Source organism: Lissotriton vulgaris, chromosome 4_1, assembly GCF_964263255.1.
Source record: "Lissotriton vulgaris chromosome 4_1, aLisVul1.2, whole genome shotgun sequence".
In the NCBI taxonomy this organism is placed as follows: Eukaryota; Metazoa; Chordata; class Amphibia; order Caudata; family Salamandridae; genus Lissotriton; species Lissotriton vulgaris.
The window spans coordinates 1,064,839,812-1,064,858,966 of NC_141691.1; the positions used below are offsets into that span (position 1 = coordinate 1,064,839,812).

The following is a 19,155-nucleotide window of genomic DNA, read 5'->3' on the forward strand; positions in this document are numbered from 1 at the left end:
TGATAAATGCCCCAAGAAAGATACTGAAAAAACATTGCATGGAGTTCCTTGAAGAGAAAAGAGCTAAAGTAGAAGTAATGAAAAAGACTGTATTTTCACACCAACTGATATTAACGCAGGACAAACCACAACCATATTTAACTTTGAATATGACTAATTATGAAAGATTTGTCCTGACACGCTTCAGGTTGAACATACTTTTTAGACTTTTGAGTTTCCCTGTTATGAACAGTTGGTCTCGCGATTTAGTTCTGTGCCCATGCTATGACTCTTCGCCCCAATCGGATATTCATATTTTATTTTTTTGTAAATTTTATATATTGCCACGTAGAAACCTGATTATCCCAATTTTAAAGGAGATGAATGTAAACCGATGTCGCCCAGCATTTTTAGAATTGCAGAGATTAGATACCGTTTTACTGTTGTAACTATATCTGAATTTTTTAGAAGTTTTTAAATTAAGAAAATCTACCTGTATGGACGAACTCTAATAGCTTGCTATGAACAAATCTGCCTTTTTATGATATAATATATATACAAATTTCTTTATTCGGTTTTTGGCAATGCAAAACCATAAAAGCAATCACAAAGTTCATACATTTTCATATAAAAAAAAAAACAAATTATCAAATATAACACATAAATGTAACCGAATTCCTGAGTTTAAAAAGGAATAAGTTAATACATGTAATTCAGTTTTTTTTTTGTTTTAAAGGTTATTCCTATGCCTAATAATGCATTTTAAAAAGTTAAGTATGTGATAACAGGTGCGTTCAGAGTCTAACATCTGTAGGGATAACATGGCGGGCCGACACTGTCTGAAACCCCAGCATTTTAACAACGGAAATAGCCAGATCTTTCTGTGAGTGTGAAAATATTTACAAAACAGTATTGTGTGGATACATGACTGTGGAGACATGTCGTCACATGGGCAGAGAGCCAAGTTTGCGTCCCAAGTGTTTTTTTCTGGAAAGGCCACAAGCCTATGAAAAAGATTCAGTCTAAACCTTGTCAGGAGCATCTTATCGTATGTGCTGAGTTCTAATGTGAGGTAGAGCTGCATATGCGGGGTATGCTGTATCATGTTCGCATGGAGCACAGATTGTTTGGTCGATAGCAGGGTGAGTCTAAGAGACTCTAGATGGCTCAACGCTATTTGCTTCAGGTCTCTCTTTGTTATTTCAGTTAGTTTCTCTGGAGTAGTATAGTACTTTTCTAGACCCAAGTCGGAGAAAAAGTGTCTGACATAGGTAAGCCATGCTATTTTGTGCGTGCAATCCAGTGCCATGGAGTCCTCTAAGATGTGTTTGGTCAGCACATTTTTGTCCGACAGCCAGATACGTCTCCAGAGTAGCAATGGCTGAACCTTTATCAAATCTTCTATATATGGGATTCCCAGTTCCATATGGCAAGCGTAGATGGAAGAACACTTTGGGGTAGATAAAAGGAATCTCATGAATAAGTTCTCTGCTATTTGAAGTGGGCCAATGTCTGCGTGTCCCCATACACCAGCCCCATAGAGAGCGATGGCTTGGCATTTTGCTGCATAGATTTTTAGGAGTTCAGCTGGTGGTCTCCTTCCAAGTCGCTGTGAAAAGTTCATCAATGCTACAATTGCTCTCTTAAACAGGTTCCTCCCAGACTCAACGGCTGCCCTCCAGTTAAGTCTTTCATCGATCATAATACTCAGATAAGGGTACTGGGGTGTCCTCTCGAGTTTTTGGTCATTTAGGTAAATGTTCTTTGTAGGTTTTCGCCCTCCGCCCGCCACCATAACAAAAGTTTTTTTTACATTTATGTGTAGATCTAAGGCACTCATGAACTCAGCATACTTGGTTAGGGATTTCTGGAGCTCGATTGGTGTGCGTGCTAAGATAACCGCGTCATCCGCGTAGAGCAGTGCGGGGATCAGGCGATGTTTTAGTCTAGGGAGGTCCTGCCCCCCCCCCCCCCCCCCTCAGCATCATCTCCTCCAGTCCGTTGGTATACAGGGAGAAGAGGAAGGGGTCTAAGACACATCCCTGCCTTACTCCACGTTCTACTCTGAATGGCGCGGTGAGCTCTCCTTTTGTCCCATAACGCACTCTTGCAGAGGCTTCAGCGTATAGCTCTCTTAGGAAATCCAAAAGGGGGGGATCCACCCCTATGGTTCCTAGGAGGGTCCAGAGCTTCGCGTGAGATACGAAGTCAAACGCGGAGGACAAGTCCACGTATACCATATACATTGTCCCTGGCTTTGCGTGGATATACTTGGACACAGTCATACTTAGATGAAGGGCCTGTTCTACAGTTCCAAAGCCTTCCCTGAATCCAAATTGCAGGTCCGATAGTATGTTTTTATCGTCTGCCCATTGCTGAAGTTGTTCTAAGACTACTCTGCCAACTACTTTACCCAGAGAGTCTAAAAGTGAGATGGGACGATAACATTTTACATCCTGGCGATCCCCTTTTTTGAAGATTAAATTAATAAGAAATTGGTACCTTGGTTCTACGGTATATATTCTGAATTGAAATAATAGGGAATAAGGAAAAATATTCCCTACTTAGTATTTATATTACTATGACCACACTTTATCTATTTTTTCTTTACAATCTCATGTCTCGTCATGAACCACTTCATTTAGTCTTCTTCACCCAGGTACCGTTTGGTTTAATGGGTTCCCCCTGTCATTCATAGAGACTTTTTTGAAGATTGGCACCATGATGGAGTTTGACCACGACTCTATCAGTCCCAGTTTTGCAGCTGCAGTACATACTCGTGTGAGTATGGGGGCCCAGAGATCCGGAAGATGTTTGAAAAGATCTACTGGGACCCCATCGGGTCCGGGTGCTTTACCACCCTTACTCATTCGCAGTGCCTGTTCTATATCGAGTAGATCAAATTCCAGTGATATTGGAAATTCAACTGGGGGAAAAAGATGATGTGATTCTTCTATTGGGGATGTTAATTTGAAGATATTAGAAAAATGATTTACCCAGATTTCCTCATCTATGGCAACATCGATCTGGGGTCTGTTGGAATCAGATAACAGGGGGGACTTCACTATCCGCCAGAAAGACTCGCTATTTTTCATAAGTGCGCTTTTATGAAGATCGTCCCATAGGATTAATTTCAGCTCTTGTTTCCTCATCTTTCTGGCCTTGTTGTACTGTAGCCTAAGGTGCTGTATCTTTTGCTGATCTCTAATTGGTTGCCCAAGGGCCTTTTTTAGATTGGTTTGCGCCTTGGTACAGTCATGGTTAAACCATCCTATTGGAATTGAGTTATTTTGCTTCGGATTTCTGGTCAGCAATGCTTTTACTTGCTCTAGTATTATTTTAAAGTTTTCAAGGACTGTACCGTCATCTACTGATAGGTCTAGACATTTTTTTATGTTGGTGTATGTTGTCTTTATTAATGTGTTGGTCAGTTTAGTGGGATCAACTTTTTACCATTTTATAGTGTATCCATTTCTTTTACCCAGTTCAAGCCTATTTTGGGATAGGGTATTTGCTATTGTTGTTGTGTGGGATATTGAGTGATTCAGAAGGAGGTCTAACCTAAGAGCGGAGTGGTCACTTAGGGTGTTTTCCATGAGTTTGAAATCTCTACTTAGGTGTCTCAGTCCATCTGTCAAAAGGATGTAATCAACGGTGGTCTCATGCCCCCTCCCTCGATATGTGGGTTCTAGTAGATTCTTGATTGGATCTATTTGATTTACTATTGATAGTTCGAGGTCTGAAAGGAGATTATTCATGGCTAACCCCGTTCTTAGATGGGGGAAGTGTATGAGAGGGTTGTCATCTTCGTCCACTATTCCGCAACTCTGGTTGCCCGAGGACGGACAGGGGTGTAAGTTAAAATCCCCTTTTTTCATATAGTTGTCTGAGGTGAACAATTTTTTCCTGAATTATTAGAAGAGTATTGAGAAAGTGGTCGTCCTCTAAGTTATTGTAAAAGTTTATTAAGATGATGATATCTTTTTTCCCTACCAGAAGGCAAAGCAGTTGAAAGTTTGGGAGAGATTCTGTATTTAATATCTTTAGATTTGTTATTGTATTAGCTATGTAGGTTACCAGGCCCCCTCTGGGTCTACCTGCGTTACTTGGGAGGGCTGGGGAGAAGTGCGTTTTATAGCCCACAAGATGTAAGACCTTCGTGGCCCATGTCTCTTGTAGGCATATTATCTTGCCTTCCTCAAGGAAGTGAGCAGCAGAGCCATCCTCTATTTTTGGTCGGAGGCCTGCAATATTCCAGAAGATGACGGACAGCGATAGTGTTTTATTTTGTGGCCCTACCGTCTTGTTCCCAGGAGGGTCTGGGACTGGAACAGTTTGTGCGGGAGTTGGAATTTCGACTAATGGTCAGTCGACCATTTCTAGGCCACTGAACCGATTCATAGTCTGTATACCCTGCCAGTTTTCCCAGTGTGATGTATCTCTGTAGGTGGGTCTGTGTGGTCGATATCGGGACCCGCCCCAGTGTTCCCATTCTCTGCCTCTATTCCGTGGTCCCACGATCTGCCACGGGCCCTCGTAGTGCTGGTGATTGGGGTCTACTGACCACCAAGGGTTGTCATAGTCACTATATCGTTGGGGTATTTTTGGCCCAGGGAAGTCAAGTTCCCAAGGTTGTGAGACTTCTTTGCGCCAGGTGTTATCAAATTCTTGGAAATAGTTATTATGGTGTCTTTTTGGATAGAAAAAAGAAAGAGACTTTGTGTCAATCCCACCACTTATACTATGATGCTCCCAAGAACAGATGTACTCGACTACACTTGGGTCCTCAAAGGTGATCACAATACAATCTCCCTGTATTGTTTTTTTTCTATGTCCCACCCAAGGGGTCCTGCATACCGCTGTTATCCTACTTGACCAGTTGGGGGGAATGGGTCGATTTGTATTCAACCAATGTTGAACCTTATTTTTTAAGGACCAGTTCGGTTCTGCCCCTTCCCCCGTTAGTTCTGGCACCCCAGTCATCACTACCACGTATGGGCATGCTTCAGGTGGCATGTTTACAGGGAGCCTGCTCTCGGTTGTTCCTCTCATACCTCCTTTATTTACTGGAGGATTTGTTTTTTTGGGAGCAGGGGTTTTTGGGGCTGGTGTTTTTACAGCTGGCGTTTTTAATGTAGGTGTTTTTGGGGCCATATTAATCTGAGGTGTAAGCGTTGAGGCTTTAGGGGGGGGGGGTTCACTGTTGTGGGGGCCTTTGCTGCTATTTGTTGTTTAGGGGATGGGCAGACTAGAGTTGTAGCTTTCTTTTGTGGGAATGATGCGGCTGGGTTGTTTATCCCCATTTTTTGCGGACCTTGAATTGTTTTTGACTTTGGATAGTTAGCAAGTTTAGTCAATTGGGTCTCGATGTTTAGTAATCTTGTTTCTAACAGAAGGAAGAAAGAATTTAATAATGAAGCTATTTTATTTACCAGCTCCGATGTGTCCTGTTCTTCGCTGGAAATCGAAATGGCAGGGGAATCTGGTGTGATAGTGTCTGGAATATTCTGTGGGGGATGATGTATCATCACATGGTAGTTAACGGCATCAACTGTTTGGGGGGTTGAGCCTACCAGGTTTGAAGTTACAATTGAGTCTATTGGATCAACAAGAACCTTGGCTACAGTTTTATCTGCCTTTTCCTTTCCCTTCCTTTTCTTAATGGCTCCCTCCCTCCTCCCTCTTGCTTGTCTTACTTCCTCTGGGGTGTGATCTGGTAGGATTTAAGGCGTTTTTTCTAGATCAGAGTCTGAAATTGTTACAGAGAGTTGGGAGGCTGAGAGGTCTACAACATTTGGGAGACTGAGCCTATTGTTGCCTTGTAGTGATTGCGGTAGTGTACTCTCTGTCTCTGGAGTTCTTGCTACAGCCAGTAGCCCCATTGATGATCGCCTTGCGATAGCAAGATCAGTAGAGACTCTGCCCTCAATCAAACTAATGCTTTGATCGATGAATGTGTTTGCCTTAGTAATAAAGTCATCCATTGGGCCTAATAGCTGTTTCCCCACCCCAGCTTTTTTAAGCTTTTTTAATTTGCTACCCCTCGTGTTCATTTTCAGTGTGTGAGATGCACTAAGACTTTGTGGGTGGCAAATGAATAATCCGTATCGGTGGCAATTATTTAGATGAGTACCTGCAGTAATAGTCCGTTGGAGCAGGGCTTAGAGCAGGGGCCCGGACCGGACTCTGCCGTACTCGAACGGCCTCAAACGGCCCGGTCTTTGCCCGGTCTTCGCCCCGAGCTCCGATCAGCGCGCGTCGCGGTCGGGGTGATGTCAGTGTTATACGTGAGGCGATTGGCGTGGCCGCCGGGGGAAGAGGCACCAGCTGGGCTTACTGTGGAATGCTGGTCTTCGCAGGCCCCTCGGTCGGTGCACCTCGCGCTTGTACTCGCCTCTGCCTTCTACCCACGTGACTCCAGCTGGGAGCGGGAGCGTTGCCGGGTCCTGCCGATTGCAGGACGCGCTCACACCAGCGAGTCAGGAACAGTGGGGAGGCAGCAAGGATCTGTGCGCGTCGGGAAAGGTAATCCTTTGGCAGCAGGGCAAACAGGAAGCACAGTGTGAGCGGCATATAATATGTAAAGAGATGTCTCTGTAATGATTTTATGTTGTGTACTTTTATGGTTATTGTCGAATAACCGAATAAAGTTATAAATGAATTAAATGAGTAAGAGTCTTAAACAGAATCATCTTTATTATTGGAAGCCAGTTAAGGTCCTTTAATGTAGATGAGATGGAACAGGGTCTGTGAAGATGATAGTAATCATCTACCAGCCACATTTGGCACTAACTGAAGTTTGTATTTGAATTTCTTGGGTAGCCCTATCTAAAGCAAATTGGTGTATTCTGTCCTAGAGGTTTAAAGGGCACAAGTCAAACTTTTTCTAGCCTTAAAAGGCTGAAAAACTAACACCTTACACTGAGTTTTAAAAGACTGAAATAAGGGAAAATAACTGAAGATCTGATGTTTGAAAAAAGCTTATTCTCAAATTTGACACCCAAGTTCCTACCTACATCAGGTGGAGAGAGGGGAGGATAGAGTTCCGATGGTCACCAGGAGCCTGTCCAGTGTTGTTTCCAAATATCAGCTATTTAGTTTGCTCCGCATTTAGAGTTAGATAATTTGTATTCATTCTGATACTGATATCTGGCATTTACATAACCTGAGTTGGCTGACCTTATAAATATTTGTGAGAGAAAAGACTAATTATGTATCATCCACGTAAGATGTCACCTCGGACCTGAAGCTCTGGCCCACAGCTGTTAGAGGAGTCAAAGAGAAATTAAAAAGCATAGCGATTAGAGATGACTCCTGCTGCACCCTACAATCCAGAGGAAATGGGTCTGGAGAGAAAGGAGCAAGATGCACTGATTAGAACCTGTTGGGAAGGAGATCAAGGTAAGAGCAGAACCACCAATCCCTATATCCTCTAACCTCTGAAAGAGGATGGTGTAGGACATGGTGATGAATGCTGCCACAAATCCTACAAAATTAGGGCCGCAGTTCCTTCCTTTTCCATTGTGAGTTTTAGATGTTCGGATACTGTAAGAAAAGTGGATTCCGTTCTGTGAGCAGGGCGGTAACAACATTTTAGCACATCCATATTTGATTAATTTCTATGTATTCTGATAATTGACAATTGATATGCGTTTGCCGCATCCTCTTTGGAGCTGGAAGCAATAAGATAGGTCTGTAGTTCCCATGGATATTAGGATCTACATTGTCCTTTTGAGGATCGGGGTGACGTAGGCTAGTTTCTAACTAGCAGGCAAAGAAACTGAGCAGATGGAAGAGTTCAGAATCAGACAGAGAATGGGACTATTCATGCTACTTCCTAGATTGAGAATAGAGGGAGTGGATGGATCTGAGGTGAGTCATTTCTGGGTGTGTAATTAAGAAATAGTCTGTGAGGCCAGGGTGATGTATCATTTGTTGTCTTCCTGTTACTTGTAATCTCTAGACTCTTTCATTGCCAACTCCTTCTTATTAACCTCCCGGTCCTTGCCAGAATATCATGGCTAATTTCTAAAAAGAGAACTGGCGAGGGAACTAACTGGGAGGGGGGTGGCTCTGGGACAGGATTTTGGTTCATCGCAAATGGTGCATCATGCATGGCATGCATGCTACTAAGTGTGTAGTATTGTCATTAAAAACAAAAGAACCAAGATCTGATGCTGCTAATTGGTAGCTCAGTATGTAACCAGTTATAATGGGAGAATCCACAGAACAGGAGTAACTCAATAAAAAAAAGCTTTATTTATTATTTTTCCATGTATACATTTTTAAGCATGTTTTAGACTTTAGAAAATGAGATTTATAATTTTTTGTGATCAAGCACTCCTCCAAATAGGATATAATTATCTTTATTAGTCACCATCAGTTCACGTATACAGTGTGGTCTACAAGTGCTGATTAAGCAAATGCATATACTTCTATTAAGACCTAAAAACATCCAGTTTATTTGTCAAGTGTTAAATATGTTCTTGAATTTCTTTTTTTTTTCAGATATTTCTCTTGATTTTATTTATGTGCGTAACATTGTTGATTGCAAGTCTTCTTTGCCTTACCATGCCAGGTATGTGTTTTTGGTTTTTATTATAATGAACTAGCACCACCTTGTATATTAATTAATTGGTTATTTGAAGTCATTCATAAAAAGAAATGGTTGAAGGCACAATTGGTTGCATACAAAAGTATGCATTAATGATTATACAATAAGGAAACTACCTTTTCATTGATCACATGCTTGTGAATGCACTGTGTGCAACCAGATTTTATAAGAAAATGTAATTTCCAGTCTCCCAAACCTACCTTACATTCTTTAATTGAAGGTCTAAACCAGTGATTCTTACCCTGTAGTCTAGGGACCAGTTGCGGTCCACTTCTTACAGCGCTAAATAATGTTAACATAATAATAAAGTGTATATAAATAAGTAAGCAAAATTGAAAATATTAAAACTTTAAGAAAATTTTAAATTGGAGGCTAAGAATTAAGATGGTATCCTTGGATTCATTCATGGGAACAGTGCAAGTGCTTCAAACATAATATAATATGTTTGATTGGGGGGCCTCAATTCGATTTATAAAAGCTCAAACCTTCCCAACATATATATATATTTGATATAGTTGTGAATTAAGTAACATATTTTATCATTAGTGTGTTTGGTAAACGCCGGTGTCTGTATTTTTTAATAATTCTTTTTATTAACAAATGCTCACTACATCATAGCATGACTTGCATATCCTTAATACTGACAGAATCAATACATATTCAATTTTAATGGATGGTCATTAAATTACATGTATTGTATTGCAACCCTTGGGTCATTCTGCACCTGCCGCATTCCCTCCTCCCTGCTTCCGTAGCTTAGTAGTCTAGTATCCCCGGGATTTCTGCCAGGGCCCCCATACTTTGTTCCACTTGTGGGGCAGCCCCTGCTTAGGTATATTGCCTTCTCCGCTCCTGCGCACCAGTCCATATCTTTTTCCCCATATCTCCAATCCGGCGCCCGACTGGACCCCCAAAGTTGGGCGATATTCCTTTTAGCCTCTACTGCTACCATGTCTGTATTTTGATGTCATTTTTTGCAATTCAAATCACCACAATTAATTTGTGCCGGGTCCCTGGCTCTCTGTAATGACTCATTGGTGGGCAATGGATTACAGTAATATTTATGTGATGTCCATGGATTCCAGTAATGATTAAGTGGAGGTCCACAGAAGTTAAAAGGTTAAGAACCACTGGTCTGAACCAAGTACAGTGACTTAGTTTGGATCTTCAAGAAAAACTATTGTCTCCCAAAGTGTCAGCCAATTCAAAATTTGAAACAACCCATCACATTGCATGTATGTTATTTTTATACAGCGGAGTAACATGGCATGTTTGTTCAATTTATATGGTAACAAAGATTTGGAATATTTTTCTCTAATACTGACTGAGATATCTTCCAAAAGCCTTGGCATTGTTCTTAAATCTCAGTTGATTCAAATTTACAGCTCTATTGGATTTCAGCATAACCCGACGGATCAGACTTATTATGTCTAATGAAATAATTGCATAGAGCTGTACATATTGGAATTCACTTACTCTCTCCACTGTCCTAACTTGTACTTCTCTCTGCATGTAGGCCTTGACTTAAGTTCTCTTTTTCTAATGATGGACCAAACGGCAACCTACACTGCACCTGCTAAGAATGGCCCTCCCTTTTTTTGTTTTCCGTGTAAGATTGCCGTGTATGGTTAGTAATACACCAGTAAAATGTCTGTTTTTTGAGGGGTCTGGAGGTGTGGCCAACCATGCATGAGTATGTCCATATCCTCTTAGGCAATCTTCAGGCTGTTTCCAATCGAATATATACCAGTACATCGATTACAACAAGGTTGTTACAACAACAGTGTTGTTACATCGCAGTACCATTACAACGCAGGTCGTTCCAACGACTTGTAGGGGGTGCTGGATGTTGGAATAGTATAATTTACTATTTCAACTCCAGTGTGTGCAACAATAGGGAAGGTGTTGGAATAGTAAATTATACTATTCCTTAGCTTAGAGCGCCCCTACAGCAAGTCATTGTAATAAATTGCATTGTAATGGTATTGTGATGTAAAACATGGACGTAACAACCCCGTTGTAATCGCATGCGTAATGGCTGTTTCCTCCTCCAATCCCTCGCCATCCTGACTGCCCCACCATCCTGACTTTCTAAGGGACAACACGGCAACCATAAGGGGCTCTCCTGGCCCCCACACATTAGTGGCTGCCTGTGCTTTACTCTTTGACAGCAAGCACATATCCGAGGGGCCAGATGCTGGGTTTGCTGCTGATGGAGCCTGGAGTCAAGATGGTGCCCACTGGTTGCAGTGGCTGAGTGCAGAGGCTCACCAGGAGGGCCATTCCGGCAGAGGTGGACTGTGCTGCCCCAGCAAGGCAGACAGGATCGGCTGGGGTACCAGTAGACTGTAACTGGACCTGAGAAGCTGGTGGGCAAGGTGAGAGCCACACGAGAAGACAACTGCCTGGGTAATGTCTGTGGTGCGAGGAGGAGGAGTGAGTCAACCTGGAGGACCTGTGAGCTGGCACCCGGGCCTGTAGAGTGAGCCCAGCTGAGTGGTGGCCCCAGGGGGAGCAACAGTGGCCTATAGGAGGTGGGGACTGTGCCCCCTACTGCTCCCACACACTGCCTTGGAGAAACCCTCATACAACTGACCCAGACGAACTGGACATCTATGGCAACATCGTCCTAGACCCCTGGATTTCTGGGACAAGTGCAACTGGTGGTGTGGGAGTGCAAACTACAGGCTAGGCCCCTGTCTTGGGCACTAGGTCGACCGTGGTCCCCCTGCCAACAAACACAACCCTACACTGTTGACTCAGGGGGCAGTCGTAAACCCATTGGCTAGACATTACCTCTGGCTTTGCGGCACCCCCCTTTGGATAGACGGGTGCTCCCAGTTCCAACATGGATGTTGAGAGGCCCACCTCCAGAAACACATTTTCCAAGATCCACTTGTAGACTTGTTCAGGGGCTACTCTCATCTGGCATACAGCCATGCAAACTAATCTGGACTGGGACGGCTTCCCGGTAGTGACTCTTGTATTCGGTATCGCCCAGGTGGTGGAGGTCCTGCGTTCGCTGGAAGGGGGAGCTTAGTTAAGGGGACTTAAATATAGTGAGTGGATCAGGGTGTAAGAGAGGATATTCGTGGCAGACCCAACACTCCAGCGCCAATTACTAGAGGGCGGAGAAACACATGCTCCCATTCCGAAACAATTGAGAGCACTAGATAGGCAAGAGTACTTCAATATTGCGCACTCGGAAGGTGTCCGGGCCAACAGGTTGCTCTCTGGGTTGAATCGGCCTCCAGAATGAGGAGTCCCTATTTCATGAATAATGAGGCACCTGTCCACACCCAGGAGGAGATTCATGGAGTTTTCTCCCAGTATTACCAGGAGCCCAAACTCAGACTGGGCGGAGCAGATGGACATCTTTTTGGCACACGTACACCTTCCGCAGGTGACTCCAGCTGATAGCACAGCCCTGGGAGATCTGGTGGCCGAATCTGAACATCTGAAAGAGACACGTTAGTGATAAATTCCTTACCTTAGAATATCCCCAGGCGTCAGACTGGATCCAGAAAGATTTTTCTCCTTGGCAGTACCCCTGCGTGCCAGTAGGGGGCGTCCTGCAGCTCAGCATTCGTCACTGGTGTCATAAGCGCTGAGAATACGTCACCGAGAGGTGCCACCGGTGCTCGCTGACATCTGAAAGAAACAGGTAGTGTTAGATTCCTTACCTTAGAATATCTCCAGGCGTCAGACTGGATCCAGAAAGTTTTGCGTAGCAGTACCCCTGCACGTCGATAGGCGTTGTCTGCAGCTCCGCGTCAGTCGTCTGTGTAGTGATCGCCGGGATGACGTCATCTGAGTACTTCGATGCCGCCCTCGCGCGCTGACGTCCGTTATTCTTTTTTCCGCGCCAGCAAGCGCAGATCCGGGAAGAGCAGTACTCCTAGTCATTTTTTTACTAACTTTTTGATCTCTTTTGAACATCTTTTCGAGTCGACGTCAACTCCTGGTGCCGATAGGGATACCTGGTTTTAAACTTTGCAAGGCCTGTCACCGCTTGATGTCGGTGACCGACCCCCACCGTTGGTGCCTTTATTGCCTCGGGCCAACCATGATGACAAGTCGTGCCCCGACTGCAGAGTCTTGACCTCGAAGGCTAGACGGGAGCGGTCCTGTAAGCTGCTCGAGATCGGGCAGTCGGCTCTGCGCCCCTTGAGGTCCAGGTTGAGGAGGAGGTCGAAAGACCGGTCGCGGAGCCACAGTCATCGCCGCTCATAGTTACCACCACTCGTCGCGCTCTAAGTCATTAGGTAAGTCGAGGCATTCGAAAAATAAGTCGAAGAGGCGTCATCTCTCTTCCGACTCCCCCCAACGCTCGCGCGACGTGGCCGGGGGTTCGGGCGACACCGCCCGCGCGGCTCCGCAAGAGCCGCAAGCGCCGCGTCCAGCTCCACACCCCCGGTCCCTGGGCTGCACGCGACGCCGGAGGAGATTCGTGATTTCCTCGTGGCAATGAGGACTCACTTCCCTCCTCCAGACCCCGTCGAGGTGTTTTTGGGCCTAGCGGGTCCGATTGGGAGCCCTAGCAGGCCGGAGGCTCCTGCCCGGAGCTGTCGGGTGCTTCTGCGCCGTCGTCGACTTCGGTCCCCACGCCGCAGGGCCCCACTGGATCCAGGCCTGGATCCGGGTCGTCGCAAGTCGACCTAACAACTCCTCCGCTGGTGCCGACCCCCATGATGTCGCTCCCTGGGTCGTCTTCGGACAACGCCGTCCCTGGTTTCAGCCCCGGTCCGGTTCCGACGCCGGAACGGCGCCGCTCGGTGCAGTTTCCGACGTCGATGGGTGTGCCATTCACCTACGACCCGGTTCCATCATTTTTGCCTGAGTTTCAGGACATGGATGACAGGGAGGACTGGGAGCGTTCTGAGGACCCTCTGGCACGGCAGTGCCAGTTGAGCTAGGACTGGGCAGATGAACTGGGGGAGGCCAGTGGTCTGGACACTTCACCCGACACTGGATTTGTCTCTCCTCCCTCCGTGGCTATGGAGGAGGAGGCTGCTTATACCGTTGTGTTGACTAGGGCGGCCAAGGCCTTGGCTCTTGAGCTCCCTGTCGCGGCTGTGAGGACTAACCACCTCACTGAGGTGCTCAGACCGCAGGCAAGCTCCTCGGAGCCTCTACTGCCGTTGAACGAAGCCCTCACCGACGTTCTGATTGGCACTTGGTCCAAGCCCTCTACAGGCCTCACTGTAGATCGGAAAGCGGCCCGACGCCACCGCCCGGCTCCAGGCAACCCCAGTTTCCTGTCCGTTCACCCCACCCCGAGAGACCATGGTGATCCAGGCCTCTATGTACCAATCCGCATTCCCGACCGCTTCCCCGGATTGGGAATCCAAAAGGTATGACCAGTTTGGGAAGAAACTGTTCTCCTCCCTGAGTTAGGGGCTGCAGTCTGTCAACACCGCCTGCCTTTTTTGGCCCTTACACCCACTCTCTGTGGGATACGGTTGCGGACGTGCTGCGACAGTGCCCGGAGGAGGCCCGGGCACGGCTTGCCAAAGTCCTGCGGAGGGGCGGGATGCAGCACGGTACTCAATTCGATGTGGACTAGACACCACGGACTCGCTGGGCAGGGCGATTTCCACGACGGTGGCGATTCGTCGACACGCCTGGCTGCGGTGTGCCAACTTTTCTGGGAATGTCCAGGCCACTCTTATGGACATGCCCTTTTATGGCTGACGCCTTTTTGGCGACAATGCGGATAGTGCGCTACAGTGTTTTAAGGACTCCAGGGCTACGGCCAAGTCCTTGGGCCTCGGCCAACGGCAGCAAAGTTCCGCTTTTTGCCCCTTTCGTGGCCAAGGAAGGGGCGCTCCCACACGTCCAGCTAGCCACAGGCTGCAGAACCAGCATCAGCACGGTCGCGGACGTGGTAACCGCAGTTGCGGTGACGGGGGACAACGGCCGGGTCAGTCCACATCCGCTCCTGCAGCATCTGCCTCAAAGCCTTCCTAGTCCGAGCTTTCAGGCCCATACGACGCCATTGGGGGGTTCGCCATCACCTCCTCCACTGGCGTACCATCATGTGGGACAGGTGGGTGCTGCAAATCGTCCGAAGGGGCTACTCCCTCCCCTTCGAGGCAACCCCTCCAGCCATGCCACCGCAATACCACCGCATGTCGGGGGATCACTTGCAACTTCTGCAGGAGGAAGTTACGGCCCTCTTGGCCAAGGGGGCCATCAAGTGCGTTCCTGGGCCAGAAGTAGGGTGTGGTTTTTACTCCCACTACTTTCTGGTTACCAAGAAGGGCAAAGGGGGCCTACGCCCTATCTTGGACCTCCGGAACGTCAATGGCTTCCTCCAGAAGGAGAAGTTCAAGATGCTGACATGGACTCAGGTATTAGCTGCCCTAGACCCTGGAGACTGGATGGTAGCGTTGGACTTGCGGGACACTTATTTCCACATTCCCGTCCTGCCGGCCCACCGGCGTTACCTGCGGTTCATGGTAGGCCGCGAGCACTTTCAGTTTACCGTGCTCCCTGTCGGCCTTACCAGCGCCCCTCTGGTGTTCACGAAAGTGATGGCGGTGGTCGCAGCTCATCTGCGCAGATCAGGGGTTTCAGTCTTCCCCTATCTCGACGACTGGTTGTTGAAGGCGGGCTCGCCTCAGACAGTCGCCAGCCACCTCCAGACTACGGCCGACCTCCTGCACCTGCTGGGGTTCTCCATCAATGTGCCGAAGTCACACCTGTGCCCCTCTCAGAAGCTCCTCTTCATCGGAGCGGTTCTGGACAGTTTCGGGTTTATCCTCCCTAACAGCGGGTTCAGGATATTCAGGCGCTGATTCCGATCTTTCAGCCTTTATCCTGAGTCTCGGTCAGATTGACGCTGCAGCTTCTGGAGCTGATGCTCCTGCATCCTTCTGGTGCATCACGCCAGGTGGCAGATGCGGGCTCTGCAGTGGGACCTGAAGTTTCAGTGGGCCCAGCATCAGGGCAATCTGTCCGACCACGTCCTGATCTCGGAAGGCACTGCGAGACAGTTGCTGTGGGGGCTCACGAACCGCGATTGGGTCAGCGGCAGATCACTCTCCCTACCCCAACCAGAGCATGTAGTGTTGACAGATGCGTCCCTGCTGGGCTGGGGATGCCACGTGGGAGAGGCGGAGATCAGAGGCCACTGGTCGAGTCCCGGCTCCACATCAACCTTTTGGAGCTGAGGGCGATCCGTCTTGCACTGAAGGCATTCCTTCCCTCTGTCCGTGGAAGTGTAGTGCAGGTGTTCACGGACAACACCACCGCCATGTGGTACTGCAACAAACCAGGCGGGTGGGGTTGCGGACCCTTTGTCAGGAGGCTCTGCGCCTCTGGCAGTAGCTGGAACACCAGGGCGTCACCCTGGTGGTTCAACACCTGGCAAGTTCCCTGAACGCCAGGGCGGACGAACTCAGCCGCCGGTGCATGATGGATCACGAATGGCGTCTGAGCTCGGACGTGGTGCAAGGTCTCTTTCTGCAGTGGGGAGAGCCTTGGTTAGATCGATTCGCCACCGAAGATAACGCGCAATGTCATCACTTCTGCGCTTTGGAATTTTCAACCGGGCCCAAGTTATTCTTGTGGCTTTGGACTGGGCTCGAAGAGTATGGTATCCCGAGCTACTCAATATGAGCATCGATCACCCGATCCTTCTGCCTCTTCGTGAGGATCTTCTGTCGCAGCAACAGGGGACGGTCCTCCACCCAAACCGGTCCAGTCTCCACCTCCATGTGTGGAGATTGAGCGGCGACGGTTGACACCTTTTGATCTTCCTCCCAAAGTCTGTGATGCCATTCTGGCAGCCAGGCGTCCCTCCACTAAGACGGTGTAAGCCTGCAGGTGGAACAACTTTGTGGCATGGTGCCCAGCAAAGGCTGTAGATCCCCTTTCTGCCCCTCTTTCTGAGGTCCTTCTGTTCCTTCTATCTCTGGCCCAGCAGGACTCTGCTCTGGGCACTATCAAAGGTTATCTTTCGGCCGCTTCCAGATCAGCCTTCTCTTTTTAAGTCTCCAGTTGTTAAGCGTTTCCTTAAAGGCATTAAGCATGCATTTCCACCGGTGCCCTTCATAATGCCTCAGTGGGACCTAAACTTAAATCTTGTCTTGACTTTTCTGATGTACGCTCCCTTTGAGCCCTTTCATAACTGTTCCTAATGTCTTCTTACTCTCAAGATGACTTTCTTGGTAGCTATCACCGCCGTCAGAAGAGTGAGTGAGCTCCAGGCTCTTTCTTCCAAACCTCCTTTCCGTTCTGTTCATAAGGACAAGGTGGTTCTGAGGATCTGTGCTTCTTTCTTACCAAAGGCTGCCACACCCTTCCACATTGTGCAGACCATCACTTTGCCCACCTTCTTTCCGCCTCCTTCCAGGGAGGAGGAGAGGCTCCACCGTCTGGACCAAAAACGCACGCTCGCATTCTATCTGCAGCGTACCCAGCAGTTCCGGGTGTATAATCCGCTCTTTGTTAGCTATGTGGGCGCCAAACAAAGTCGTGCCGTGCACAAACGGACCATCTCCCGGTGGGTCGTTTTTGTGCATCAAAGCTTGTTACTCCTTGGCCAAGAAGGAGCCTCCTGTGGGGCTGCGTGCCCATTCGACCAGGGCAACTGCAGCCACAACTGCCTTGGGACGCTGCACACGTTTACCAAGCATTACTGCCTTGACAGTCACGTCTGGAGAGACTGCTTCTTTGGTCGTTCTGTGCTCTGTGACTTTCTGGTGTAATCCTGTTCGCAGAACCTCCACCGGGGTTGGTATTGCTGCGGTATCTATTCTAAGGTAAGGAATGTAAATGTAAATTGATACTTGTATAGCGCACTACTCACCCGCAAGGGTCTCAAGGCGCTTGTACGAATACCGCTGTGGAACCCATCCTGGCTTTCCCTGTGAGGCGTCCACTCCTGGGCACCCCCGAGGTGGAGGCCAGGCATCCTTAGCGTTGTGGGGGCCGTTGTGGAGATCAAGCAAGCTATTGCCTAGAGTTGCAGAGTGGGACTCCATGATTGGAATAGGCACCGAGGCGAGAATTATTAGGTCAGTGGAATTTTGAGCCCAAGACACACCGAGGCGGGGAATTGAACCCTGGTCCCGGGCTAGACCTCTGCATCAGGGTCTGCCGCTCTAACCATTCAGCCACACCTCTCTCTCTTAGGAATCTATCACTAATGTGTCTCTTTCAGATGCACAAGTTACTTACTTGTGTAACGATATATCTGTAAGAGACATTAGTTAGTGATGCAGTCCTTACTGCCCTGCCCATCCTCCCCGTTCTGCGTACTCATTACTAGGGTTAAGGTCTTCTCCTTTTAGGGCCCTAGTTTTATACACCAATTGTCAGTATCTTGCATCGCTTTGCGTTTCGACGCGGAATAGTTGTGTACAGAACTGACATCAGCGCGCACGGGTGGCACCTAAGTACTCTTCGTGACATCATCTCAGCGCTTACGACGCCAGTGACGGACGCGGAGCCTCAGGATGCCACCTACTGGACGCAGAGGTACTGCTAAGCAGAAAAATCTTTCCAGATCCAGTCTGATGCCTGGGGATATTCTAGGGTATGGAATCTATCACTAACTAATGTCTCTTACAGATATATCGTTACACAAGTAAGTAACTTGTGCTACAAGCAGCCATACAAGAGTTTGCACGGGGAAAAGTATAGGCATAAACAGCCTTCTGGTGGACTACTATCAGACATATGAATCTCTCCTGACCCGAAGCTGGTGAAGATGTATGCAGCAGCCCTTGACAGTGGCTTACACCAGTATAAGGTCAGTGCTCTTAACGGCCGGGGACATATACAAGGTGTCAGTACATCGGCCTCTCTTCATGTTGAACTTGGATTATAAAATCCTGGCCCATCACCAATTGCCACATCTACAACACCTAGTACACCCCAACCAAAAGGTTTTCATCCCACACCTTAACACCTCACTTAACATTGGAAGGCTGCATAGAGTCTTGGAAGAGACAGAGCTGTCTCGCTACCCGTGGCCGCTCATCCTGTTGGTGGATATTCGCAAGGTTTTTGATACCTTATATTGGGGTTACTTGAGAGCAGTTATTAGGAGGATGAGGCTTGAAGATGGTTGGGACAGGTAATGCTCCTGTACTCAGGAGCGAGAGCACGGGTACAAGTAGGCAAATGTATATTGGGGGCATTCCCAAATTAGCAGGGCACTAGGCAGGGGTGCCCATTGTCCCCTTTGTTGTTCACTCTGGCGGTGGAGCCTTTGGCCTGTATGCTGCGGCTTGAGAGAATGGTGAAAGGCATTCCTCTCATGGATGGTGAGCATGTGATCTCCGTGTACGTGGATGACATGCTGCTTCATCTTCAAAACACGGACACAGGGGTTCCGTGGAGTATGTAATGTCTGGCTTATCTGGGGAGAATCTCTGCCCCCCCTGACAACTTGCACAAGCTGTGTGCTGTCCCAATGAGCTAGGATCAACAAGAGGCCCACGCAGTCATCTGCGGGGTGGGCGTTCAGGTGGGAACTCCGGGTTCTTAAATATTTGGAGGCAGTTTCTACCACACAGACGCTCCACTTCTGGAAGGCAACTTAGGAGCAA

The 19,155-nt window shown here is 47.7% G+C and overlaps 1 protein-coding gene across 1 annotated transcript in view; it reads left to right on the forward strand.

Moving 5' to 3' along the window:
* The window catches only part of MARCHF6 (membrane associated ring-CH-type finger 6), a 1,612,715-nt gene that overhangs the window by 996,688 nt on the left and 596,872 nt on the right, over positions 1-19,155 (forward strand). The window contains exon 20 of the mRNA XM_086965293.1: positions 8,488-8,557. Coding sequence (XP_086821419.1) covers positions 8,488-8,557 — 70 coding nt within the window. The remainder of the gene's footprint in view (positions 1-8,487; positions 8,558-19,155) is intronic.